Source organism: Peromyscus maniculatus, chromosome 7 (genome assembly GCF_049852395.1).
Source record: "Peromyscus maniculatus bairdii isolate BWxNUB_F1_BW_parent chromosome 7, HU_Pman_BW_mat_3.1, whole genome shotgun sequence".
NCBI lineage: Eukaryota > Metazoa > Chordata > Mammalia > Rodentia > Cricetidae > Peromyscus > Peromyscus maniculatus.
Genome location: NC_134858.1, coordinates 41,364,352 through 41,390,984, shown reverse-complemented (window position 1 = coordinate 41,390,984; position 26,633 = coordinate 41,364,352). Strand labels below are relative to the sequence as shown.

The 26,633-nt window shown below is 53.0% G+C and overlaps 2 protein-coding genes across 9 annotated transcripts in view; one reads left to right on the top strand and one right to left on the bottom strand.

The window, feature by feature from the left end:
* The first annotated feature begins 1,127 nt into the window (after window positions 1-1,127).
* Window positions 1,128-16,395, top strand: Cxcr5 (C-X-C motif chemokine receptor 5). The gene is made up of 2 exons (XM_006993378.4): window positions 1,128-1,266; window positions 13,784-16,395. The coding sequence occupies exons 1-2, from the start codon at window positions 1,210-1,212 to the stop codon at window positions 14,849-14,851; spliced, it is 1,125 nt and encodes a 374-aa protein (XP_006993440.3). The 5' UTR covers window positions 1,128-1,209; the 3' UTR covers window positions 14,852-16,395.
* Window positions 16,396-16,462: 67 nt separating this feature from the next.
* Bcl9l (BCL9 like) overlaps window positions 16,463-26,633 on the bottom strand; it is a 30,968-nt gene continuing 20,797 nt past the window's right edge. For all 8 annotated transcript variants that reach the window (XM_015986881.3, XM_015986886.3, XM_006993361.4 and 5 more), the window contains 5 exons: window positions 23,225-23,435; window positions 23,029-23,113; window positions 20,658-22,944; window positions 19,893-20,174; window positions 16,463-19,733 (listed from right to left, as the gene is read on the bottom strand). In XM_015986881.3, the coding sequence (XP_015842367.1) occupies window positions 18,640-19,733; window positions 19,893-20,174; window positions 20,658-22,944; window positions 23,029-23,113; window positions 23,225-23,435 (3,959 nt within the window). In that variant the 3' untranslated portion in view covers window positions 16,463-18,639. The remainder of the gene's footprint in view (window positions 19,734-19,892; window positions 20,175-20,657; window positions 22,945-23,028; window positions 23,114-23,224; window positions 23,436-26,633) is intronic.

The following is a 26,633-nucleotide window of genomic DNA, read 5'->3' as shown; positions in this document are numbered from 1 at the left end:
TCCCGCCCCCTCCCCATAGAAGAAAACCCAACAGGATGAAACCTGGAGGGGAAATGGATCAATGTCTACCACTCACGACGGGACAGAGCAGGAGGAAAAGCAGATGCTATGAGCCTGTAGAGAAGCTGCCTTGGGGAGCAGAGGATGATAAACATGGAATCAGGACCCTTGATACAAGGTGGCTGCCATTGATGTGTTACAGGATCCTGGGTAAGTTTTTCTCTCTCTCTCTGTCTCTCTGTCTCTCTCTGTCTCTGTCTCTGTCTCTCTCTCTCTCTCTCTGTCTCTCTCTCTCTCTCTCTTCCCCCTCCCCCCCGCCTCAGGGCTATAGGGTCCTCTCTTGTGTAAAATTGGAGGGAGGTGGGGCCTAGGTGGTTGCCCATGTCCTTTCTAGCCAGGCTGCCTACAAGTTTATTTGCGGGTGGAACACCGTTACTTCAGAGCACGGCTCTGTAGCTGTGTTTATGTTTTGCTTTCATTTGGTAATTTCATGTTTTGGTATTATTTTAGGGTTGCTCCCTTTGAAAAAAATTCTAACTTACATCTCTTTCAAACTTGAGCTGAAAAGGGAAGGAGGGGTCCTCCTTCCTGGCTGGACAATCGGATGGCGGCACTAACAGGCTGATCAAGGCCCCCGGCTTGCCTAGGACTGAGGGGTTTCCCAGGGCAGGGACTTTCTTTTGGTTCTAGGCAAACCGGTGTGGCTGGTCACCCCAGTGATGAGAAAAGTGAAGACCTTGAGGTGGCTGGAAGCGCTCTTCTCCTGTCCCTTACGATGAGGAGTTTCCCAAGACTGTGAGCTTCCCTCACAGAGGTCCCGCAGGCAGGAGCGAAGGGCTGCCTTCACACCAGACCCCGGCCCAGTCCAGACCACAGCTGCCAGGAAAGATGCTGAAAGGCCTGACTATTGCTGACACTGTGGGGGAGTTTCCCTTTTTCTTAAAAAAAAAAAAAAAAAAAAAGAAGAAAGAAAAAGAAAAAAGAAAGGAAAACACACACACATACCACACACACACACACCAGAAAAGACCCAGTGGAAAAAAAAAATGATGAGTTGAGAGGCAAGTGGCAAGCCCTACGCGGCCCCAGGAGACAGCACCCAGCTCATTTGTTTAAATTTGCAGCTGACGCCTGCCACCTCTCCATAGGCACCAGCACAGAGCTTCTCAGCATCAGACAGGGACCAGTCTGGTGACACAGACCGCAGCTATGAACTACCCACTAACCCTGGACATGGACCTCATCACCTATAACCTGGACGACCTGGTGAGTAGAAACATGCGGCTCCCTGGTGTCTAGGTCCTGCTTGGAATTTTAGATATTTTGTGTCAAGGAGAGGGGGCAGCTTGGACGTCCCTCCGCAAGGATTATAGAACGTAGGCAAAGGCAGGGTGCCTACACTTTCAGACTTTTGTGGTCCACCTGTCTGTCACCATTAATAGATACCAGAGGGAGACTGCAGACATAGAGTGAGGTTCTGCATCCCTGGCTGTGGGACTAGGTGCACAACTCTGCCTCTTAGTTCTTCAATAGAAGGTCCCCTCTTTGTCTCTTTGAATTAGAATGGCAAAGCATTTGGAAGTTCTCTCTCTCTCTCTCCCTCCCTCCCTTCCCCTTTCCCTCTCTCTTTCTCTTTCAAAGCAGGGGTTTTCTGTATAGCCCTGGCTGTCCTGGAATTCATTCTGTCGACCAGGTTAGCCTTGAACTCACAGAGGTCCGCCTGCCCAAGCGCTGGGTTTAAAGGCGTGCGCCACCACGCCCAGCTGGACGCTTTCTGAATGTCAGTATGCTGGCGCTGCTAGTCCATCAGCCAAGGTGTAGCTGTTCACTGGGAAAGTCCTCGGTTGGTAGAGTGCGCGCCAAGCATGCCTAAAACCGGGTTTCATCCCCAGCGCACACACACTAGGTATGATGGTACACGCCTGTAATCCTAGCATGAGAAAGACAGAGGCAGGAGGATCAGAAGTTCAAGATCATCCTCAGCTACGTAACAAGTTTGAAGCTAGCTTAGAACACATGAGACCTTGTCTCAAAAATATATGTAATTGTTCATCTTTGCTGTACGGTTTTGTTATCAAGGTACAACATTCTGTGTTGGATGGAGAAGTTGAGAACCTGATCTTGGCTGTCAAATAGCTTATGGTCTAGACAAGAGGGAGGAACGAATCCCTGACTGGAAGCTTTTAGACAAAAGTATAGATAAAGGAAGTGTGAGAACAGATGTAACAAGGAAGAGGATCCCAGCAGCCAGAGTCACGCAGCAGGGGGTGCTAAGCTGTATTACTCCTGAAAGTGTCATGGAGCGTGATGTTGTCATCTCTGGAGATAAGGTATTCTTGGAAGAGTTCCTTAGGTGGGCGTTTAAAAAGTGGTGCCCAGCGGCACTCTCTGGCACCACCCAAGAGTCTCCAGGGAAGCACAGCGGTTCACCTGACTTGGTTGCCACTCTGCTACCAAAGGATGTTGTAGGGGCAGCTCAAGAAGAAACCCCCGGGGCTCTGGGGTCTGGGCAGTGGCGGACTTGGAAACTTCACCGTGGTCCTATTCTCTATGAGCTGCTTTCTGGGCTCGGCCATGAAAGCGCCAGACCCTGGGTCCCATCAGATCTCCTGCCCTGAGCACTCCTTGAGGTAGTCCCCAACTCCCTCAGCTCTCCAGCATTTGCACTCTACCCACTCTGGCCCCAGGCTTGCTGGGAGATGCTCCCTTACTCATCTCAAGCTGAGAAGTGCCTGTGGCCTGTGGACAGATGTGAGAGCTAGGATTCATCATAGCTGGTCTCGCCTCTGCAGTCCAACCCTAGTTCAAATCTATCCATGTGTTTATTTAGGACTTGCTGTAGTCTGCAGGTCCAATGAAAAACCAAAATATAAGGCCTCTTGTTGAAAAGGAACGAAAGATTTCAAAGACAGGCATGGTATCACACATCTGTAATCCCACAGCACTCAAAAGACTCAGGCAAGAGGATTGTGAATTTGAGGACAGAAGACTATATAGAGAGACTGTTTCAAACAAACAAACAAATTCAAGATGACAAAAGAAAGCATTAAACCTTCTAAGTGCAGAATCCCCATGACAGCCCATGTGGCACCCCCATGATGCCAGCTGAGTCTCATCTGGATCTAATTTTAAATTAGATCACTGGATCAGATTTTCAAACCGAGTTGCTCTACAAGGCAGTGGCACTCTCTGGCACGCTCCCACCCTCGCCCTCAATCCCTACCCCTGGTTGGCGCCGTCCGTCAGTTGGTATCTTCTGCCCACCGCATCACACTGACCATCAGCTCTGACCCAGTTGGATGCCTTTGTAACCACCTGGAGACCTGGCCGCTCCTGGCTTCTGAGAAACCTCAGGAGTTTCCCCTAACTGCACGCCTCGACTCACTGTGTGACCTACTAGAGACAGGTGGTAGCAGGGGGCAGAGGGACAGCAGAGGGGGTTTATGACATGAAGCAAACCTACCCAAGGAGAGAAGCCTGGCAACTTCTTCATGACACACATCAAACCAAAGGCCCTCAGCGGTGTGCCTGGACACGGGCTAGGGTCTAGTGAGGAGCCCAGGAATCCTGAGGAACCCTTCCATCAGGCACACCCTGCCTTCACCTACCTCCCATATGCTCTCTTTCTTCAGGGGTGGTTGGCACTCTGGAACACAGAGCCTCCTCTTTGGCCCTGCCCACCTCCCGAAAGGTCATGACTGGCCTTGGCACACTGCCCTACTCTGTCACAGCGTAGGTGTCCTGGATGGCAGAGCAGACAGAAGAGTCTTGCATTAGTGGCTTCTCGATAAAATCGCGGGTTTCTCTTTTACGCTGCTTGTTTGTTGTGCTGGAATTGGAAACCGAGGCCTCATGTGTCCCCGGCTCTCCCAAGGAGCGTTTCCTGCCTTGTGGTAGGAAGTTAAGGTCTTAACTTGCCATTTTTTTTCTGGGGAGTCTGCAGAGCTTCTCCCATTGATTTCATTTCCTGCTCCTGATTTTCATTTCCTACCCCTTGCCCTTGACCCAGCTGATTGCTGGCCTCCTTTCTCCAACTTGGGGTTCCGAAACAGGAATCTAGATAAGTCAAGCAACAACCATCCCTTTGTCCTATTTAAAAATTTTTTTACATTTGTTTATTTATAACGCGCGTGCGTGTGTGTGTGTGTGTGTGTGTGTGTGTGTGTGTGTGTGTGCCCGCATGTGCACATACCCTTGTGGGATTTAGTTCTCTCTTTCTAGCGTGTCTGTCCCAAGGATTGAGCTCAGGCTCGGTGGCAGGTGCCTTTACCCACTGAGCCATCTCACAAGCCTCTCTTTTTATTATTTTTAATTAATTAAATTAATTAATTAATTTTGAGACAAGATCTCTTTGTAGTCCTGCCTATCCAGGAACTTGCTATATGTAGACCAGGCTGGCCTTGAACTCATAGAGATTTGCCTGTCTCTGCTTTCCAAGTGCTGAGATTAAAGGTGTGCTCCACCATGCCCTGCCCATCTTTTACAGTAATGAATTTATTATTATTATTATTATTATTATTATTATTATTATTATTATTATCATCAGTGTGTGTGTATGAGGACACACGTGTGCCCTGACCTCTGTGTGGATGGAGGTCAGAGGAGAACATTTGAGAATTCCTTCTCTCCTTCCACCATGGATTCCAGGGATGGAACTCAGGTCATCAGGTTTATATAACAAGCTCCCTTACCCACCGAGCCACGGCACCAGCCTCCTTTGTCCCCTTGAACTCAAAGATCACCTTTGACCTCATTGAACACCTGCTTGGTTAAGGCAGGCAACCGATCCTTAGGAGCACAAGAGCTGAACAAAAATTCTAGATGGCTAAGAACCAGGAAGGCTCTACTCTCTGGTGTCTAAAGTAGGTGTGCCACGAAGTCACCCTACTGGCCAGGGGTCTGGGTGGACCTGGAGCAGACCCTGCCTAGGATAACCATCATTTCGTACCTCAAACCAGAGGTCCTCGGCTGGGCATGTCTGGAACCAGGGCCTCGGTCGGGCACCTGCACAGGCTAGCCATGATGTACCTGTCCAGCCCTCAGGAGGTGGGGATGCCATAGAACAGGGTGAAGCTGGTCCAAGCTCCAGAGTTTAGCTGCCCTGACTGCCCCCCCCCCCAAGACGATCACTGCCAGCCATCAACTCAGTGTGACCAGAGCATCACAGGTCACGGTCTGTCCACACACACAACTGTCTCGTTTCACTGCGGGAACGAAAAAGAGGAACCAAAACTTGCTCAGGCTGCTTCTGGGCTTTACCTGGGGGAAGGGGAGGGAGGGTCCCCCATTCTAACCACGTGAAAAGTCCCATAGAAGCCCCAGCAGAGGAAGCCTCATTTGGGGGTGGTTAGAGGAATCAGAAATGAGGGGAAACCTGAGGCCAGACTGGGAGGGATTGCGTTAGGGGGAGTCTAGATTCTGTCACTCAGATCACAGAGACTGCGTTAGGAACACGTGCCCTCCTGAGGGACCGTCTACTTGGTCCCATTTCTTTGGCAGATACATAAAGAGCAATCACATATTTAGAACACAGAGTTAGAATGCAGGAATGGATTTTCTTTTGGGAATGAAAGACAAAATATTTCAAATTGACACTATCTCAGAAGGGCCAGCCAGACGGCTCAGTGGGTAAAGGTGTTTGCTTCCAAGCCTGACACCTGAGTTAATCCTGCGTCTCACATGATGAAAAGAGAGAATCAACTTCCCTGTGATCTCCTTAAATGTGCACACACACAGATAAATATACCAAAACTTAATTTTTAAAACATTTAGAGCAAGTGCTCGCTCAGGAGGTGGTTTTAAGAGGCTACTGAGAGATGCAGGTGTGCGTACCTTGACTATGTGCCTGTCTTCACGGTGGAGACAGACTCTGGCTCACAGGGGGAACTCACCTTAAACCTGAAGATGTGACGAAGAGGTAGGGGCTGCTTAATGTCTCCCCCAGAGCCAAGCATGATGGCAATAATCCAAGCACCCAAGAGACTGAGGCAGGAGAGTCATATGTCCAAGGTTAGTTTGAGTTCAAGGATAACCTGGACTACACAGTGATATCCTGTCTCAAAAAACTAAAAACTGGAGCTGGAGAGACATGGCTCAGCGGTTAAGAGCACTTGTTATTCTTCCAAGTTCAGTTTTCAACACTCACATCCAGTCCGATGCCTTCTTCTAGTTGCCTCCGAGAACACTCACACATACATGACAGATATAAACACACACACACACACACACACACACACACACACGTAAAATAAAAAGAAATCTTTTGAAAAAAATACTAAAAACCAAAAGCACTGCACACTCCTAATGACCAAACCCTTAGGCAGAGATAGAAGAGGACCTGGTAGGCTTGCTCCTTTGGGAAAAAAGGAGGACATAGGTCGAATGCCGAGCCAGGGTTTTGGATGGATTTGGGGAGTCGGGGCCTCTGAAGGAAGAGTGTTGAGAGGAGCAGATCGGCACACCCATAACCCAATCTCATTCCTCCAGATCATGCCCCTGTGAGCTACTGAGGGCTGAAATGAGAGATGCCCTGCCCACCCTACTCCCAGATCCTAACTGGTGGCCGGAAATACCCACACAGGGACATAAAAGGACACAGCCTCAGCGGGGCCTGGTGACACAAGCCTGGAATCCTTAGTACTCAGGAGGCCCAAGGCACAGGACCAAACATTCAAGACACTGGCTACAGAGTTAGTTCAAAACCAGCCTGGGCAACTTAGTGACATGATACTATCTTAAAATAACACGAGCTGGGCAGTGGTAGCCAGAGTTCCAGGCTAGCCAAGGCCACAAAGACAACAACAAAGATAAACAAAAAAGTAAGGGGCTGTGCAAAGTACTTGCTGTGAAAGTGTGAAGACCTAAGTTCAGATCCAAGCAGGTAAGAAAACTGGATGTTCTTCCAGAAGACCTGGGTTCAATTCCCAGCACCTACATGGTGCTCACAAGCATGTGTAACTCCAGTACCACAGAATCCAACACCCTCTTCTGGCATGTGCAGGCTCTGTGCATGTGGGCACAGACATACATGCAGGCAAACACCCATACATATAAAACGAAAATAATTTTTTTTTTCCGAGATAGGGTTTCTCTGTGTAGCCCTGATTATCCTGGAAGTCACTCTGTAGACCAGGCTGGTCTGGAACTCATAGAGATCCACCTGCCTCTGCCTCCCGAGTGCTGGAGTTAAAGGTGTGGGCCACCACTGCCTGGCTTGAAAATAAATAAATTCTTAAAAAGGGAAGGGGTATGGTGTGTGTGTTGGGGGATCCCTGGCACTTACTGGTCTGCAAATCTAGCCAATCAATTAGCTCCAGACTCAGTGACCTCATTGTCTCCAAAGATAAGATGTAGAATAATGGAGGAAGACATCTGATGTCTACCTCTGGCCTCACACACACAATCACACAATCACAAACACACAGTCTCTCTCACACACAATCACAAACACACAGTCTCTCACACACAAAATCACAAACACACGATCTCTCTCACACACAATCACAAACACACAATCTCACACACACAGCAAAACAGCAAGTGGAAAGGCAGCCAGGGACAATGACTGGAGATGTAGCTCAGAGGTAAAACACTTGTCTACCTTGTGAAAGTTCACTCCTAGAACTACAAAGGAAAAGGGCAAAACTCAGCTTCTGTGTGTAGATCCTGCTAAAGGACCGCACAGCACAGGCCTTGGAGCGCTAGGGCTGGGCCTGAGAGGAGTGTATCGGGCAGGAAGCTCTTCTGGCTCCTCAGGGCTGGGAACTCGGGTCAGCCTGGGACACCCACTGGCTGCAGGGTAGGCTGGAGAAGCAAAGGCTGCTGGGGGGAGGTGGACACCCCGTGCTAAGAAAGGCAAGCAGAGCATCAGGGAGCGGGCAGAAGCGAGGTGTGGGGCCCAGACTCTTTCCTGAGGCAGGAATTTTCCCTTGCACTTGAGCTCAAAGACATCCCATGCTGGACGATGGTGCTTGTTATCAAGCTGTTCCTCCACCGGCTCTTCCCTCCTGGTCTACACCTGAAGCTCACATCAGAGTCCAGCCCTGTCCTCCCAACCCAAGGCCCTTCCCAGTGCTTGAAGACAGTTCTCGTGGACTTCAGGCTTCTCTTTCCTATTTCCTACATTCCTAGTACCTGGAAATTCTGGAGGCTGCACTCACTTCATCAAGAGGACATGACAGCCTTCCATCAGCTTTCCACTGGTGACTCATCTGTCAATCAACAAACTCCCAAGTCTTTTTTCTCATGATCCACTGCCCAAGCAGGTGTGTGTGCGTGCGTGCGTGCGTGCGTGCGTGCGTGCGTGCGTGCGTGCGTGTGTGTGTGTGTGTGTGTGTGTGTGTGTGTGTTTATGTGTTTGAGTCAGGGTCTAAGTATGCTGACTATGTTGGTTTCAAATTCATGGGTTCAAATGATCTTTCAGCCTCCTCATTAACAGAGGCTACAGGCTAAACTCCAGTCCACGTCTCTAATTTGCAATAATTCCACCTGGTGAATTTGAGCCCCTGTCTCTGCTTATGGAGGCTCCGCATTGTCAAAGTGTTCCCCAGCCATGCCCCCATCCAAAGAAGGCTTGGGGCCTAAGAAAATCCAATGTAGATCCTTGAGGAATGTCCCCCTACTTGGTGTCAGAGAAATCCTGTCAGTAAACCCTAGCACTGTGGTTCTCAACTTTCCTGATGCTGTGAGCCTTTAATACAGTTCCTCATGCAGTGGTGACCCCCCCAACCTTAAGATTATTTTCATCACTACTACCTCATACCTGTAATTTTGCTACCACTAAGGATTGCAATGTAGATATCTGATGTGCAGGATATCTAATATGTGACCTCTGGGTAAGGGTTGTTCCACTCCCAAAGGGGTCTCGACCCACAGGTTGAGAACCGCTTGTCCTAGCAGACAGTCCTGCTGAACATCTCCGGGAAACACAGCAGCTTCATTACTTGGAGAAAATACACGGAGCTTAGAGGCTTCACTTGTCCAGGGAAGGACCCGAATCTTGAGTAGAGGAAAGGGGGACATCTGTGGATCCCATCATGGGAGAAGCACTTTGCATCTCTTTACCTCTTTTCTCCCTGCCCCACCCCTAATACCAAGAACAGCTACCCATCATCCTGCCCCAAAGGCCCCGGTGCTTTCCTAACTACATTCCTGGCTCGAGCCTGTCTTCATTCCAGGCTTTGTATTTTCTGATGCGGCATGCGTCCCCTATGGCTTGCATACATATGTCCCCATAGCTTGCGAGCTGTTTGTGCTCTGTTGGGTGCCTGCCTATGAAGCATGGTGGCGTAGTCCCATCTGGGCACGTGTCTCTGTCTATAGAGGGTGTGTGTTGTCCTCACAATGGGGATACACCTTAGGGTTTCTGCTGCTTTTTATAGCAAAGAATGAGTGAGGCGTTCATCCCATTGCTGACACTGTGCTCCTCCTGTGCTTAGTCAGGCCAGCTCCCTTTGATAGCAAGTGTCCGAATGAGCTCCAGGTGTCTGATTCCCCGTCTTGCCATTAGGCCAGAGCCAACCTTTCCTTATGGCTTCTCTCCATGGTTCGGAGGAGAGGAGTGCCCAAGTCCCTGCGTATAGGAAGTGACTTCAACCCTCTTGAGCTCCAAATCATCTGTTTGACACCTCCTTTTGATAGGAACCACGCTAGCTTCCTCCCACCTTCCCCTCCTCTGAGGACTTTGCCAAAACAATACCTCTTGACATGGAGGAAGAGGTAGATCCTCACCCCCAAAACCTGTTCCAGTGGAGATGTCCCACGGATTGAACTTGGAACAGACAACGAGTTGATCAACCTAGATGCTTTGTAAGGTAAAAACTTGAGCAGTGATCACAAAGGACTGCTTGTCTGGCTAGACTCACACGCTCCCCTGGACAGGTGAACGGCCAGGTTGAGTTGCTACCGAGGTAAGTGGCATCCAGATGCCTCCCTGTCCCGGGCCTTCATCCTATCTCCACCATCTGTCCGATGTCTATGCTCTGCACAAGAACAGCTCATGCCACAGTTCCCTCCACCTCCTATAGCAGAGTCAGAGTCAAAAGGCTGTTGTTTCTATTGGTAACAACTCCTTATAAGAGCCCAAGTTACGCCCCAGAGGCAGGACTTACAGAAAGATGCAAAGGAGATGTGAATCCCTGCTGAGCCCCAGGCAGGCTGGAATTCCAAGCAGAAGGGGCTTAGAAGGATGTAGGAAGATGGGGTCGACCTGGGCCTGGAAGGAAGGCCAGAAGTGTAGAGAGGCAGACCTGAACAAGGAAGAACTTGGGCTAAGGTGGCAGGAAGCGGTCTGGGTTGCTGGGGACAGGCAGCTGATAGAATGCGTACCTTAGGCAGAGAGGACCTGACGCAGTGAAGTAGTAGGTAAGCTTTGACACATCAAAGGAATAGACACTTTGGAAATTTTTATTTTTGCAGGGCTGAGGCTCAAAGTCAGGGCTCTGTATCTGCTGGTCTAGCATCCTACCTGCTGAGATATACCTCCAGCCCACTTTAGAGGAATGTCAAGGCCTTCTCTCTGCGACATTCAGACCCCATCCCATGGGGCCATTGTTTTCAAATGAGTGGAGAAGCATTTTCTCACTCACACTCAGGCTCTGTGTTTGCACATGGTAGGCGAGTGCTCTGCTCCAGAAAGGGACAGACTTTGTTTGTTTGTTTGTTTGTTATAGGGACCCAAGCAGCACAGGTTAACCTGGAACTCACCGTGTATATGAAAGCATCCTTGATCTCCTAATCCTCTGTCCTGTCTCTCCATATGTCAGCATGCCTAGCCAAGTCTACGGTTTTCTTCGTTTGTTTTAACCATGGAGTCAAAAGCGAAGAGCTCTAGTTTAAAGACAAGGAGAGGAGCTGGGAGCCTTAACCCCAGGCACTCCTGTGATGGGCATGCCACCCGGGACCTTTGTGCTGGATGGATGCCCTGTTTATTGGTTCTGAAATTGAGCCGTGGGTGTTAAATGTCTTTCCCTAAGAGGACAAACACACCATAAACTTACATTTCCTTCCAAGAATGTGCTGCATTCTGCTGTGTGAAGTTTGACTTGACCCATCTTTCAGCTGATGGACAGTCTCACCAAAATGGCTTTTTATTAATGGTTTCATTATTGAACATAAAATTAGGAAAAACAAGACAAAGACAAAAAGACAAGTGTTTCTTCCAGGTGATGGGGAACTCTAAGGACTCAGGAGCTTTGTCCTTAGTCCTTAGTCCTACGGAGCTTTGTAATTTTTGTTTGTTTTGAGTCAATGGAACTCAAATCCTGGGCTTAAGCCATCCTGCTCCCACCTCAGACTTCTGCCTAGCACCTGGCTGGGATTTGTGGATGCGAAAACTTACCCTGTCCCCTGGGAAGAAAGTGGACAAGAACAGAAAAGTCAGTAAGAAACGGGCCTCTAGGGCTGCAGAGCCGGCTCCGTGGTTAAGAGAACTTGCTGCTCTTGCAGAAGACTGGGGTTCAGTTCTCAGAACCCACAGGGTGGCTCACACCATCTGTGACTTGTTTCAGGGGAGTCTGTGCTTTCTTCTGACCTCTGTGGGCACCGGGCACACACATGGTGCACACACAAGCAGGCAGGTGAAACACTCATAGACATGAATGAGATTTAAAAATCTAAAATGGCCGGGCGGTGGTGGCGCACGCCTTTAATCCCAGCACTCGGGAGGCAGAGCCAGGTGGATCTCTGTGAGTTCGAGGCCAGCCAGGACTACCAAGTGAGTCCCAGGAAAGGCGCAAAGCTACGCAGAGAAACCCTGTCTCGAAAAACCAAAAAAAAAAAAAAAATCTAAAATGATTTAAAACAAAGGATTCATGGAGAGATGGGCTAAAGGGCGGGGCTGAGGTGAGGGAAGAAGGAGACACTGGAGAGGGTGGTAGACAGCTTCACAATGACACCCTGTGTCCCCATCTTTTCTTAAAGAGCCACCTGCTCCAGGGACCAAAAGACCAAGATGAGGAATAGGTTTACCCCCCAGTGAAGGTCAGTGTGTGGCTTGCAATAGTGTGGCTGGGTGACAAGAAAGATTTGAGGTAACCAGTAAACTAACCACTTGCAGGGGACCCTGACACTCCTGAAGGAGGGTCAGCATGGGTTGCCCAGAGCCTGGGGGACAGAACAGCCGCTGTCTCTTGCCTCCCTGGGGCTCATCATTTATATCACTTCTGAACCCCTTGTTGGTTGGGTATAACTGGTTTTGCATTGCCCAGGGAGGGGGTTGACCAGGGGCGGGCAGGAAGAACAGACTCGGGAGGTGAGGAAGAGCAGGTGCAGGGCAGCTGTGAGTGAAAGGTATGAAAACAGGCGCTCTGTCTTCCTCTGTGGTTAGCAGGCAAACAACCTGAGAGCTGGGGTGATGGAGGGCGGCGACAGAGGGGGAGGAGGATGTGGAGGTAGGAACTTCCGGAGATGTAACAGGCACGCCCCCTTCGTTTCCACTCCGCACGGGCTCCCTCCCTTCCCTGCGCCTGGTCTCCCCGGGTGTGACTCATTTTTGCCTCTGCTGGGTTCCTGTGTGCAGGGAGTTTGCTCTTGGTTGGGAAGTAACTGGAAACTCAGTCTCTGCCCCTTTCCCAGCAGCCTTCGAGGGGAAGCTTAGGCAGTGTCACTCAGTGGTAGAGGTATGGACTCTGGAGGTAGGCAAATGTGCCTTCAAGTAAACCTCCTCTTGAGTTAGACACATCTGTAAAATAAGAGTAAAATTACAAAAAGAGAAAGAAAGATCACACCTCAAGCTTGTGTGAATTAAACCAGATGGGAGGCCATTTCCTCGATTTCAGCCATAATCAAGAGAGGAAGAGGGAAGCAGCCACCACACCAGCACCCAGCCATCCCTCCCTCCCACAGGCAGGATCCTAGGTTCCCTCCCTGCCGTCCTTTCAGAACTGGATTATTGGCTTCTTGTTCCAATCAGGCCCAGTCCTCAAACGTCGGTACTGACTGCAATCCCTAAGCATGCCGCCTTCCATAGCTCAGAACACAAACACAAGCCCTCAACCTTAATCTCTACCACTTTGAGAGAGACTACTGGTCCCCTTTACAGATAAAAAAACCTCGAAGTTTCAGGCCAGGGACGTGGTCAGTGGTGGGATGGGAATGCTTGCTTAGCGTGCATGAGCCCCGGGTTCCATCTCCAGCACTGCCAAAAGTTATAATAAAAAAAATTAAATTTAAGAAACATAGCATGGGGGCTGGAGAGGTGGCTCAGCAGTTAAGAGCACTGGCTGCCCTTCCAGAGGACCCGGGTTCAATTCCCAGCACCTACATGGCAGATCACAACTGTCTGTAACTCCAGTTCTAGGAGACCCAACACCCTCACACAGATGTACATGCAGGAAAAACACTAATGCACACAAAATAAATCTGAGGCCAACCTGGTCTACACAGGTATTTCCAGACAAGCCAGGGATATACAGGGAAATCCTGTCTAAGATTAAAAACTGGAAAGAAGGAAGGAAAAGGCGGCATGATTTGTTCAAGGACGCACCAAGGGGACATGGACTAGTGCAGACAAGAAGTGCTTAGCCCAGAAGAACAGGAAGCGTCACAGGTAGTTTCCTCTCAGAGAAAAAAGATAGGGTGCCAGGTGGCGGTGGTGGCACAGGCCCTTAATCCCAGCACTCAGGAGGCAGAGCCAGGTGGATCTCTGTGAGTTCGAGGCCAGCCTGGGCTACAGAGTGAGATCCAGGACAGGCTCCAAAACTACAGGGAGAAACTCTGTCTCAGAAAAAAAAAAAAAAAAAATAGGGCTATCATTTCTTATTTTTCTTTCTCTTTGTCCTTGCAGTACAAGGAATTTGCCATCTACAATAACAGCACCGAGATCCCCCTACAGGAAAGCCGCTTCTGCTCCACAGTGGAGGGACCCCTGCTGACCTCCTTCAAGGCGATCTTCATGCCTGTGGCCTATAGCCTCATCTTCCTCCTGGGGATGATGGGGAACATCCTCGTGCTTGTCATCCTGGAGCGGCACCGGCATACTCGAAGCTCAACAGAGACCTTCCTGTTCCACCTGGCGCTGGCCGACCTTCTCCTCGTCTTTATCCTGCCTTTCGCAGTGGCCGAGGGCTCCGTGGGCTGGGTCCTGGGGACCTTCCTCTGCAAAATTGTGATCGCCCTGCACAAGATCAATTTCTACTGCAGCAGCCTGCTGCTGGCCTGCATAGCCGTCGACCGTTACCTGGCCATCGTCCATGCTGTCCATGCCTACCGCCGCCGCCGCCTCCTCTCCATCCACATCACCTGCGCGACCATTTGGCTGGCTGGCTTCCTGTTTGCCCTGCCAGAAGTCCTCTTTGCCAAGGTTGGCCAGCCTCATAACAATGACTCTCTGCCACAGTGCAGCTTCTCTCAAGAGAACGAAGCTGAAACCAGAGCCTGGTTCACCTCCCGTTTCCTCTACCATATCGGGGGCTTCCTGCTACCAATGCTGGTGATGAGCTGGTGTTATGTGGGAGTGGTCCACAGGCTATGCCAGGCCCAGAGGCGTCCTCAGCGACAGAAAGCAGTCCGGGTGGCCATCTTAGTGACAAGTATTTTCTTCCTTTGCTGGTCACCCTACCACGTTGTCATTTTCCTAGACACGCTGGAGAGGCTGAAGGCCGTGGACAGCAGCTGCGAACTGAACGGCTATCTCTCGGTGGCCATCACCGTGTGTGAGTTCCTGGGCCTGGCTCACTGCTGTCTCAATCCCATGCTCTATACCTTCGCTGGCGTCAAGTTCCGCAGTGACCTGTCTCGGCTTCTGACGAAGCTGGGCTGTGCTGGCCCAGCCTCCCTTTGCCAGCTTTTCCCCAGCTGGCGCAAGAGCAGTCTTTCTGAGTCAGAGAATGCCACCTCTCTTACCACCTTCTAGTTCCCAGAACCTCCACACACTGCTTTCTGTCTCTGTTTTCCTTGGGAGCCTGGAGTGAAAGGGCTAGAAGTCATTTCAACAACAACTGGGGTTCTGAGAGCTTATTTGGGCCAGTGTCCCTATATGGGGCAGCCAGGTGAACTCTTTCTAGAATATCCCTAAACTTTTCTGCCAGCCCTCAGGCTAAACTAGAGCCCAGGGAGGGGAAAGCAGCCCAAAGACAAAGCAAGAGATATCTAGAGAGCCCACATCACCTGGGGCTAAGAGGACTGCACACACTTCCTATCCTAACCAGCCAAAGCTAAGAAGCAGCTTACTTCTCCCCTGGCCTTAGGGAGAACCACTCTTCCGGTGGTTTCGGCTTTGTCTTCCTCTGGTTATGGACCCCAGAGTCTCCTCCCAGAATTCACTCTGTCATCTTAAAGGCTGCTGACCACCACAGCTCCCCAGCCCTCCCATACCACCGAGGGACAGCCAGCTGGCAGCAGAGTATGGCCTTAACATGCTCGTCCCCTAAATACAGACTTTGTGCCAGATCTTCAACGCTGCTGTTCTCTTCATCAAGCAGGAAGCTGAGGCTGATCTACTTTAGGTAGCTGTCTAGCTCCAACCAAACCAGCACTGGGACGGCCCCAGGTTACTGGATCTTGGACTACAGACCAAGGACAGGCTCCAGGAGGCCCTGGAGGCCGGCCAGTGTCCTCAGAAGAGTAGAAGGGAAGCCAGCAGGAAAGCAGCCCAGTGGAGAAATGGAAAGACACTTTCTCTCCAGGCCCCAAAGTGGGGCAAGTAAAATTCAAACCCAGCGGTCTTCTCTGCCCAAGGACCAAAGCTTCCAGACTGGCAGGGAGATAAGATCCAGGTCCTGGCTGGAGAGATGGCTCAGAAGTTAGGAGCACTGGCTGTTCTTCCAGAGGACCTGAGTTCAATTCCCAGCAACCACAGGTTGGCTCACAACCATCTATAATGAGATCTGGTGCCCTCTTCTGGCCTGCAGGGATACATGCAGGCAGAACATTGTATATGCTATAAATAAAATCTTAAAAAAAAAAAAAAAAAGACAGAGATGGGGCCCTACCTAGTGGATTCTGGGCACTGATGGGGAAGGAGGCCATCTTGCCTCTCCTGCAGTCCTCAGGGCCCGTGGAAAGTAAAATAGCAAAGGGGTCCTAGCCTCAGAAGAGGGGGCACTTAGCGGAGAAAATGAAGACAGAGACCCCTGTCTTCATCAGGTGGGGGCAATGTGAGAAGCCGACCTGGGCAGGGAAGTCCCCGAGCCCCAGGGAGGTAGTGCTGTGCCCCTGGGAGGGTACTACTCAGGTGGAACCAGAGGAAGCTACTCCACACCTGCTTAGGGGAAACCTAGCTGCTAATTCTGAGCACCTCTTCCCAGCCACTGATGGAGGAGGGGGTGGGGGGTTGCCTGGTACCACTCAAGCCAAACAGACAAGCTCCCTGGGGGACCCCACTAGGGAAATCAGCGCTATCACTTCAGAGACAACACCCCCATTGCAGAATGGAGACATCTCGGAATCCCCTTTTCTGTTCTCAGCATCCAACAGCCAGCTGGGCAGCAGAGAAACCAGACACAGAAACAAAAAAGGCACGAGATTACATTTTTGAATTTTCTCTTTTTAATAAAAAGGCACCTATAAAACAGGTCAATTCAGTACAGGCAGCACAGAGACCCCCCAGAGCAAGCCTACAAAGTGTTTCAAAATAAAAACCAAGAAGATGTCTTCACATATTGTATTTATATATTTATATTTATATATATATTTATATAATGGTACAAAATGGCTGGGGTATGGCCATGGATGGAGAGGAGAAGGCTGGCCTGTGGAGATCACCTTGGGGAGCTAGTGGAAGAGGTGGGAGACAGGACACCAGAAGGGGGCATCGGGACCTCTGTGGCCTGCGCCCTCTCCTCGGAGCAAGGCAGTTAGACAGTTTGGACAGGCTGGGGACACATGGGGGTAGGGCACAAGGCCCAGATGGAAGCAGGGCGGGCAGAGTGTCTGGCAGGAAGGAGGACAGGTTTCCACCCACCTCTCGACGCAGAGACCTTGGCTCTGGTCCCTGGGAGGGGCAGGGGAAGCCAGGGGCCTGCAGCCAGCTCTGGAGGGGAGGGTGCCTGACCCGGCTGACAATGGACAGCACCAGACTGGGAGAGTGGGCACAAATTCCCTTTGTATTACAGCTGCCAAGGCAGAACGAGGCCCTGCAGGTCAGAAAGGCTGGGGACAGGGCCCTGGTGAAAGACACCCTGTCTAGAATGGCCCTTGGCCCTGGAGGCAGGGCAGGGAGAGGCCTTGGCCAAGGAGCTGCCTGCCACCTTCGAAGGCAGGAAGGAGGAAGAAGGAAGTGAGCAAAGGAGAATTTTACTCCTGGGGCCCGAGGGAGGCAAAACGCCCATGCCTGTATGGCTTCAGTCTGACCAGTGGTGGGTGGGTGGGGCTCTCCTGGGAAGTAACAGGGAGGCAGTGGCTGTGCCTGGGTGGGCGTAGACAGATCTGGTACATGGCCCTGAGCCCTGGACAGAAGGACCTTGCCAGAGTGGACAGGCAGCAGGATGTTCCCCCGTACTGCCTTTCCTCACTCCAGGCTAGGGGTGGAGGCTGGGGGGGGCGGGAGACTGACTGACCCAGCCACACTCTGTCCCTTCCTTCTTTGGTGAGAAGCAAGTGGTGGTTTCTGGAAGAGTCTGTGCCCCGAGGGGCTACCTGGCCCAAGGCTCCCGAAGCCACAGGTTGTAGTCACATCCTGCGACCCCCTCCATCGCTCCATTCGGAGGGGCCGCAGGCTGCCCCTTCCTTCTCTCCCTTCTCATAGACTGGGGAGGACAAGGGCTTCAAGTTCGGGCTAAGGTGTAGCAGCAGAGGCACCCAGGCCGGGGGAGGAGGCCTAGGTCACTGGTGTGGGTAAACACATGCTCGTGTGCACACCTGCTCCCCGGAAATCACTCAGCAGCAGGCAGGCGGCCATCGTGGGGGGAGGGGGAGGCATCAGTCCTCCCGGGCTCACCAAATGGAAGCCTAGATAGATAGTCTGACCTCAGTTGATAGGTGGGGCGGGTGGGGGGTGCATAGGACTGCATGTCTCTGGGTCCGGGGGCCATGGTGGGTGGGAGCGATCATTTGAAGGGGGCGGGGGCGGGAAGGGTTTTTTTTGTGGGTTTTTTTTTTTTTTAATCTTTTTTGTGTGTGACTTCTATCAAAACACAGAAATACGGCACACTGCACACACTGGCACAAAAGCGCAGCTCTATTTACAGCTCCGCGGGCACCTGCCCACCTGGCCAGCCGCCCGCAGGGGGCGTGGGAGAGGAGGTCGGCCATGTCAGCAGGGAGAGGAAGTGAGGAAGACCAGGAAAAGGGGTGAGAGCCGAGGAACCGGGAGGGGAAACATGGACCTGGAGCACCGACGGGGTGACAGTTCCACAAAGGGACAGAGGGTGGAAGACACAGCTGAAGGTGGAGAGAGCTGTAAAGACAGAGGGAAAGAGAAGCCTCACCGGGACAGGAAGGGCGGGGGAGGGCCAGTCCTGGTGGCCGAAAGTGGCGCGGAACCCAATTCCAACTCCCACCCAACTCTTGCCGCTCCCCCCCTAAGCTGCCAGCACATCAGGTTTCCACAAATGCCACTCCCCGACATGTGCCCCGCCTCCCCCCCTTCACCCTACCCCTGGACCCAGGCCATCCATCCCAACACTGGATGGAAAAAAAAAAAAAAAACCCTTAAAGTTATTCTCAGCATCCCCAGCTCCAGACCCCCTTTGGAGGGGCCTGCTAGAAGGGTAGATTGGCCATGCTGCCCGGCGCTGGGAGGTAGCCCATCTGGCTGTCCAGAGACACACTGCGCTGCCGCAGAGGGTGGGACACCATGAGGTTCTGCTGGGGTGGGGGGCCCATGAGGGAGCCCTGTGGGGAGAGCATGTGGGGAGGCTGGGTGTAGACCTCACCCCCCACACCACGTTGCTTCATCAGCATAAAATTCTGCTGGGTCATGAGGCCTTGTGGTGGGGACATGACCCCCTGGTGCAGGCCGTGGGGCACCATGCCCTGCTGTGGGGGCACACCTGTCCTGCCCAGCAAGGACATCTGTCCAGGGTGACACATGGACATGCTCAGCCCCCGCTGGACCCCCTGTTGGCCTGGGAGGTTGGGAGGCCGGGAGGGGGTCTGCTCCGCCATCATGTTCTGCAAGTTCATGAGATGCAGGTTGGGGGGCTGAGCCTTGGGGGGCTGGTTCTCACTCTTGGGGAAGTACTGGAGGGTGCTGCTCGGCTTCTCAGAGGGGATGATCCTGGATAAGTCGAATTCAGGAATGCCGGTAGGGGTGGGCCGGATCACCTCACTCAGCTCTGGGTCGTTCAGTACTGATGCCACCCCAGGAAGCACCCCGGGGGGGTATGCATCGCCCATGCGGCCAGCCATGCCTTTGCCCATCAGGTGCTGCTGGGGGGGTATGGGGCCAGGTGGCTGGTTGGGCAAGTCCTCAGGGGGCAGTGGCATGCCGGAAGGGTAGTGCTGCTGCAGGCCAGGCCCCCCACCCCCACCCCCAGTGGGGGCCATGGCACCGTGGGGCTGCTGTAGCCGAGGAGGAAAGGGCATCATCTGGGAGGAGCTGGGCACAGGGCCACAAGGGGTATTTAGGGAGTCTGGGCCTCCTGGGGCCATCATCATCGAGTTTTGAGAAGGGCCCCCTGTCCCCTGTGCATTGGGGTGCAGTGGAATGTTGGACCCCAGAGGGGTAGGAGAGGGCAACATGGTTGGTGGGGGCTCATGGGACAGGGGCTGCTGGCCTGGCAAGTTCATGCCCATGGGGCTCTGGGCAGCAGCAGAGTTCAGGTGCATCTGGTTGGGCTGGTTATTGCTGATGCCTGTGGGGAGAGAACAGGACATCAGAGGTTAAATGCCCACCCAGGAGGTGCCTCCCCCATCCCTCCCCACCCCACGAAAGTACTCTGGTCTAGGTTCCACGGGGGCAATTCCTAGACAGACCCACTTTGCCGCTCCCAGAGAGCTTTGCCGCCTCCTACCTGGCCCGGAGCCCTGCGGTGGTGGGGGTGGGGGTAACAGGGGCCGGTCAGGTAGCAGCTCGTCGTCTGAGGTGGCGATGGTCTTGATGGCATTGTGGTACAGCGGGGTAGAGCTGGGCATGGCATACTTGGACATCTGAGACATCATCAGTGACAGAGGGTTCTGGGACGGCGTGGGGTCCGGGGAAGATGTGAACGGTAGGCTGGGGTTCATGAGGCCACTGGGAGGATTGGCAGGAGGCGCTGAGGAGCTGTTCCGGGGGCCACTAGGTGGGAGGGTACCTGTAGAAGTGGAGAGACAGAAAGAGAGCAGGGGTCACTGGGGAGGGGAGGCTGAATTTGGCCACCTATACCCAGAGGGTCTAAGGAAAGGTCAATTTCCTCCAAATCTCCACCTCATTTCAGGCACACTCACACCTCACTGAACAGGGGCTCCCCACGATCCCAATGGACCACACACCATTTTTGTTTGTTTTTGTTTTTTGAGACAGGGTTTCTCTGTGTAGCTTTGGAGCCTTTCCTGGTACTCACTCTGTAGCCCAGGCTGGCTTCAAACTCACCGAGAGAGAGATCCCAAGTCCCAAGGGGGACCCTTCAGGATGCCTAGATGTACCTGGAGCTCTGTGTAAGAGACTCCACACAGTTGCCACCAATGCCCCCGCAGAAACCTTTCCACCACAAAGGCTCCAACCCAAGCCCACCAATGCCCCCCGCAGGAACCTTTCCATCACAAAGGCTCCAACCCAAGTCAACCAGATGACTCACCCTGTTCCATGTTGCCCAGGGTAGAGGAAGAGTTTATGCTGAGAGGCGGCTGCTTACTCTGGGAGACCCCAGGGCTAGGCATGGCTGTCTTGGGAGAGGCGACCCAGCCTGGAGAAGGCACCGCCATGGAGGGGGACTTGAGTCGGCTGGGTGAGCCAGTGGGTGACCGTACGAGAGAGGAGCTGAGGACCTGGGGAGACTTGAGAGGTCCTGGCGGGTTGGCAGAAGGCAAGGGCACCATCTGTGAGGGAGTCTGGGGTGACTTGAGGTTGGCAGAGGGTGAGGTGACCAGGGGTGAGTGCACCTGGCTAAGGGTGGGTGACTTCAGATGCCCCATACCTGGTGAGCCCATCTGATTAATACTGATGGTGAGGTCTGAAGGCCGTCTGCCTAGTCCCCTGTTGGGGGCTGAATGCACAGACCCAGGAGGAGGATTGGATGCAGGGGGCAGAGGCATATGGCTGAGCCGGGTGGTACCCACAGTGCCCATGGGCATTGAACTCTGATCAGGGCTGAACATGTCTTGAGTGTTGCCCATATCCTGGGGCATGGCTTGGTAGGGTCCCTGACCCCCAGAGAATCCCTGCTGGCCCTGGTTGGGAAACTGGGAAGACATAAGCATCTTCTGTGGACCACCCATCATGCCACTGCTGTTCTGGGCCCGAACCCGGGCCATCTCTTCAGGACTAAGGCCCTGAGGCCCCATCATGTCTCCAGGGCCTCGCATCTTCTGTGACATCAGCATCTGCTGCTGTGGCGTCATCTGCACATTCAGGTTCATGTTCATGTTCATGTTCACATTCATGTTCATGTTGAGGTTGCCCGGCCCCATAGGCGGGTCTACCTCCCTCAGCCCAGACTGTCCCATTGGAGGGCTCAGGAGGCCCCGGCCTCCACCGAACTCTATGCCCATGGGAGTGCCGGCCAGGCCATCTCCACCAGTCATCTGCCCCGGAAACATGGTGGGATCCATCTGTCGATGTGCCTGTATCATTCGGTCCATTTCCATGCTCTGTCCCATGCCACTACCGGCCATGCCCAGGGGGCGCTGCATGCCCATTGACCGCTTTTCCAGCAACTGGTGCCTCAACAGCTCCTCCCGGACTCGAGGGGTCATGAATCGCTCTGCCTCACCCTGCCCGCCTGGATAGGGCACGGCATTCTGGGCGAAATTGCTGGGCCCCCCAATAGGAGGCAAGTCTTCGGTCCAGCCCATGCCTGGCCTTACAGGTCTCTGCATGGCATTCATGGGTACCTCCATGGGCATACTCTGTATACTCCCAAACCCAGGCACCCTTTGCATCTGGTTGCCCGGGAAACGGGGGCCAGGGAAGGGAGGTCCGGCTCGGAGCTGCATGGGATCTTGGACATCCATAGGTCCTCGGAGCTGAGCACCCATTCCAGGGGGCCACTGATCCCCAGGCTTGCTGTGGTAAGGAGGTGGGGGCCCCCTTCCCATCATACCCCCCATGCCCACCATGTCCTGCAGAGGGCGGCCGGCGTGCAATCCGATCTGCTCCTCTTTCCGCCGCTTCTCCTCGTAGTACTCTTCCTGCAGTTTGCGCCAGGCCACCTGCTCAGGTGTCAGGCTGTCCTGGCCCAGTCTCTGCATCATCATGTTCATCTGCTGTCCCATGTCCCCACCCTGGGGGTGTCCCGGCACTTCATGCTCCAGTGGGGGGCCCCCTAGGCTCTGTGTCTGCGAAATCATCGACTGCAAGGGCTCCTCGTACTTCTTCAGCCCACTGGGAGGGGCTGAGGGAGGCTGCTGAGCGGCGGAGGGAGCTTGCGCAGGTGGGCCCCCCTCACCAGCTCCTCCAGGCGGCCCCTTGAGGAAGGGCTCCGTCTCCCCGCTCCGGAGCAGCAGCCTCTCAATGTCCCGCAGCGTCTGGAGGGAGCGTTCCCGGTGCTCCAGCTGCTCTTTGGACAGGCCCTCGGAGCCCACCAGGTTCCGCTGCCCATTTCCTGTGGGCGTGGCCTCCCCCAATAGGGCTGAGCCAGGGGCGCTGCCGGCGTCTCCTCCAGGAGGCAGGGGGTTGTTAGCAGTGGCGGCCGTTGGGGTGTTAGGGTGGGTGCCCCCGGTCCCACCACCTGTGCTGGCAGCTCCCACGGAGTTGGGGGCCAGGTCCTGGCTGGTGTCTTCAGGAGGCCCCTCTGGGGGCAGGGCAGGAGGGGCACTGCCAGGGGCTGCGGGTGGCGGCGGCAATGGAGGTGGCTGAGACTGTGGTGTACCTGCTGACGGCGTGTTCAGGGGTAGTGGCTCCGGGGTGGGTGGCACTTTAGGGGCCTGCAGGAAGACAAAGGTCAAGAATGAAGACAGATGAGGGGCCATCCCAACCTATCTTAGAACCAGGCAGGGAAGCACACTCACCTGGTCCAGCTTGGCCCGGGGCACATTCTGCTGGTGGTAGGCGAGGATGGACTCTGCCCGGCCCTGCAGCACGGCCTCTGCAGCCCTGCACAGCAGAACAGCCACAGGCGGCTCAGACACTCAGACACGGACACAAGAGAGCCCACCCCCGCCCGCCCGCCCACCTCGCCCCTGCGTATCTCTCCCAAAGACTTACGTGTTGGCCAGGTGGGTGGTGAAGACATACACGAACTGCGACGGAGGCTTTCCTGAGACGCCCCCACCCCCACCCCCAGGAACATCTGGCCGAAGGCCCGGTGGGGGGCCGTGGGGGGGGCCTGGTGCACTGCTTTCACTGAGGGGCAGTTGGGCAGTTTGGCCAGGACCCAGCTGTGGGGCCGCCATGGCTGGGTCTGCTACATTACAATCTGCAAGAGAGAAAAAGGATAGCAGATGTGGGCCGAAGAATCAGCTGGCGTTTCTGCCCGGGGATGCTCACTGCCTCTCAGCCCATACCCGGAGGGTCATTTGTCCCCAAGATCTCCATGTTCCCATGATGACTTGCCCTACACCAATCTTTTCCCAAGATGGCCAGAACGATGACCACCTAGAGAGGAGAGAGAAAACGTGGAGACACACCAAAGTTCTTCTTAGCTCTGCTCCAGAGCACTCCCACCGTGGTGTCTGTGTGCGTGCGTGTGTGCATGTGTAAGAGAGAGAGAATATACTGTCTAATGAGTGTGTGTGTGTGTGTGTGTGTGTGTGTGTGTGTGTGTGTGTGAAAATACTGTCTGATGGCCGGGCAGTGGTGGCGCACACCTTTAATCCCAGCACTCGGGAGGCAGAGCCAGGCGGATCTCTGTGAGTTCGAGGCCAGCCTGGGCTACCAAGTGAGCTCAGGAAAGGCACAAAGCTACGCAGAGAAACGCTGTCTCGAAAAACAAAACAAAACAAAACAAAACACTGTCTGATGACCCAGGCAGGAAGGCAGGGAGGCTGCAGTAGGTGATGATTCAAACGACAGACAGCTTTTCCTTCTTCTCCACCACCCACTGACTGATTCTACAAGACACAGACAGCATTCGTCTCAGGTTCTTCAACTACAAAATGGAAACACCACTCAGGTCCCTTGAGCCCTGCCGGGGACAGGTCAGAGAAACACATCTGTGCCACCAAGCAAACTTCCCATTTCAATACCAGAGTCAGAAAGGCGGTGTAAAATAAAAGTTCCTCCTCTGCTTTCATAAACTGATCAACACAAGATTTCTGTCACCTCTGATGACGAGAATCATATGGAGATGTGGCCCCACCAGCAACCAGCCAGCGAGCCCTGCAGCAGGTCTAGTCTGACCTTTGTCTTTCCCACAATTTGAGGGGCTCAGGAACACAATGCTGCCCACCTCCCAGCTGCCAAGGCCAAGCTCAGGGGCGGTCTGCCTGTAAATTGGGGCTTCTGGGATCCATTCCTCAGATTCAACTAGATGTCAGAGCAACTGGAAGAAATACCTTACTGCTGTTTCTCAGTTTACCAGAAGAATACAGGAAGAGCCTGAGACGGCTCAGTGGGTAAAGGTACCTGCTGCCAACCCTGCCAACCCCCGGGACCCGGGACCCACATGGTGGAAGGAGAGAACGGACACCCACACATTTTTTCTGACCACCCCACTCATGCACCATGGAGTCCACACACACACACACACACACACACACACACACACAAATTAAGATGATGCTAAAAATAAAAACAGGCGAGATGAACAAAGTGTGCAAGGCATGTGAGAAAGAGCATTTGCTTCTGGGCCCTCTCTGAATATACCACTACTCAGAAGTCTACACGAGTCAGCTCTCTGAAAAACCTATGCCGCCCTTTGTTCGGATTTTGCAGGGATGAGCGTGCGTGCGTGCGTGTGCAAATGTGGGGGGAAGGGGCAGAAGAAAGTGTGCACATACAGTTTAAGGGCACAGGGCACATACAGAGGTCAACAGAGAACTCTGAGTGTTGGTTCAGGAGCCTTGAACCTTTATTTCAAGACAGGACTTCTCACTAAGCCTGGAACTCGTGAACAGCAGACTAGCTTGCCAATGAATCCAGAGAACCTGCCTGCCTCCACTTCCTAGGTTGGCATCACTGGGATTACAGGCAGATGCCACTGCATCCAGCTTACTGTCTTTTTTTTTTTTTTTTTCTTGGTTTTTCGAGACAGGGTTTCTCTGTGTAGCTTTGTTCCTTTTCCTGGAACTCACTTGGTAGCCCAGGCTGGCCTCGAACTCACAGAGATCCACCTGCCTCTGCCTCCTGAGTGCTGGGATTAAAGGCATGTGCCACCACCGTCCGGCGCTTTCTTTCTTTTTCTTTCTTTTCTTTCTTTCTTTTTTTTTTTTTTTTTTTTTTTTTTTTTTGGTTTTTTGAGGCAAGGTTTCTCTGTGTAGCCCTGGCTGCCATGGATCTCACTCTGTAGACCAGGCTGGCCTTGAACTCACAGAGATCCACCTGCTTCTGCCTCCAGAGTGCTCAGATCACAGGTGTGTACCACCACTGCCCGGCTGTATCCAGCTTTCTTTTTTTGTCATTGCTTTGTTTGTTTGTTTTTCGAGACAGGGTTTCTCTGTATAGTCCTGGCTGTCCTAGAACTGGCTCTGTAGACCAGGCTGGCCTTGAACTCACAGAGATCCGCCTGCCTCTGCCTCCCAAGTGCTGGGGTTAAAGGTGTGTGCCACCACTGCCCGGCTTGCTTTCAGCTTTCTATGTAGGTTCTGGGGATCTGAACTCAGGTCCTCACTCTTGTAAGGCAAGGGTTTTACCAAAGGCGCCCATCTCCCTAGCCTTCTTCTTGGATTCGTACAGACTCATCAGTAGCCATATTTACCCAGTTCCACCTCAGCCCCATTCCCTCGTCCACAGGTTGGCGTGTGAGACTGAGCCCCCACCCTCTAAGCCTTCTTTGATCTTTCAGTCATCAGGTTCCATCTGGAAGCTACCTCAGGGCTAGCAGCCACACCAGTCCATACAACATAGGAAAAAGAACAGTTATCAGTCTGGAGACTCCCGGGATTTTAGAGTAGTATGCCAAGAAACAAGGCAAGACCAAACATATATTTCACAATATCGCAGGCTGACATACTGGGGACATTCCCAGAATAGCTAAGCCACCCTGAGTTTAGCACAAGACAACTTTTGTTCCATGGTCACAAACTCGACTCTCCATTCCCATACAGATGAGATCCGTAACTGGCCATCAGTGGGTTTATTTTAGGGGTTTATCCACGCTCATACCAAGAAAAACAAGCCAAAGCCCCCCGGACTGCCGTGACAGCCCTTCCGGATAACATGAGGGCTTGACCAAGGCAGCGGCCACCTTAGACTCAGAGTCAGCTCTCCTTGTATGAACTCACTGGTCCACCCCGTAACAGTTTTGCCATGAGCCTCCTGCCAATTGTGAGCTGACCTGGATGTATGCAAGCACAGCCTCAGAAGAAGAAAGTATCAGTTAGAACATCCAACAGGCTCCTACAAGCTATGGAGGCAGAGTTTAGCACAAGAAGGGACTTTCTAGTAGCATGATAGCAACACAAGCCAATGCTGTTCAGATACTGTAAAGATAATTTTTATAAATGAGCAATCAGAA

Coding starts and splice junctions, on each gene's coding strand:
- Cxcr5 (XM_006993378.4), top strand. CDS start 1,210: ATGAACTACCCACTAACCCTGGACATGGACCTCATCACCTATAACCTG. Junction 1,267..13,783: donor CCTATAACCTGGACGACCTG/GTGAGTAGAAAC, acceptor TTGTCCTTGCAG/TACAAGGAATTTGCCATCTA.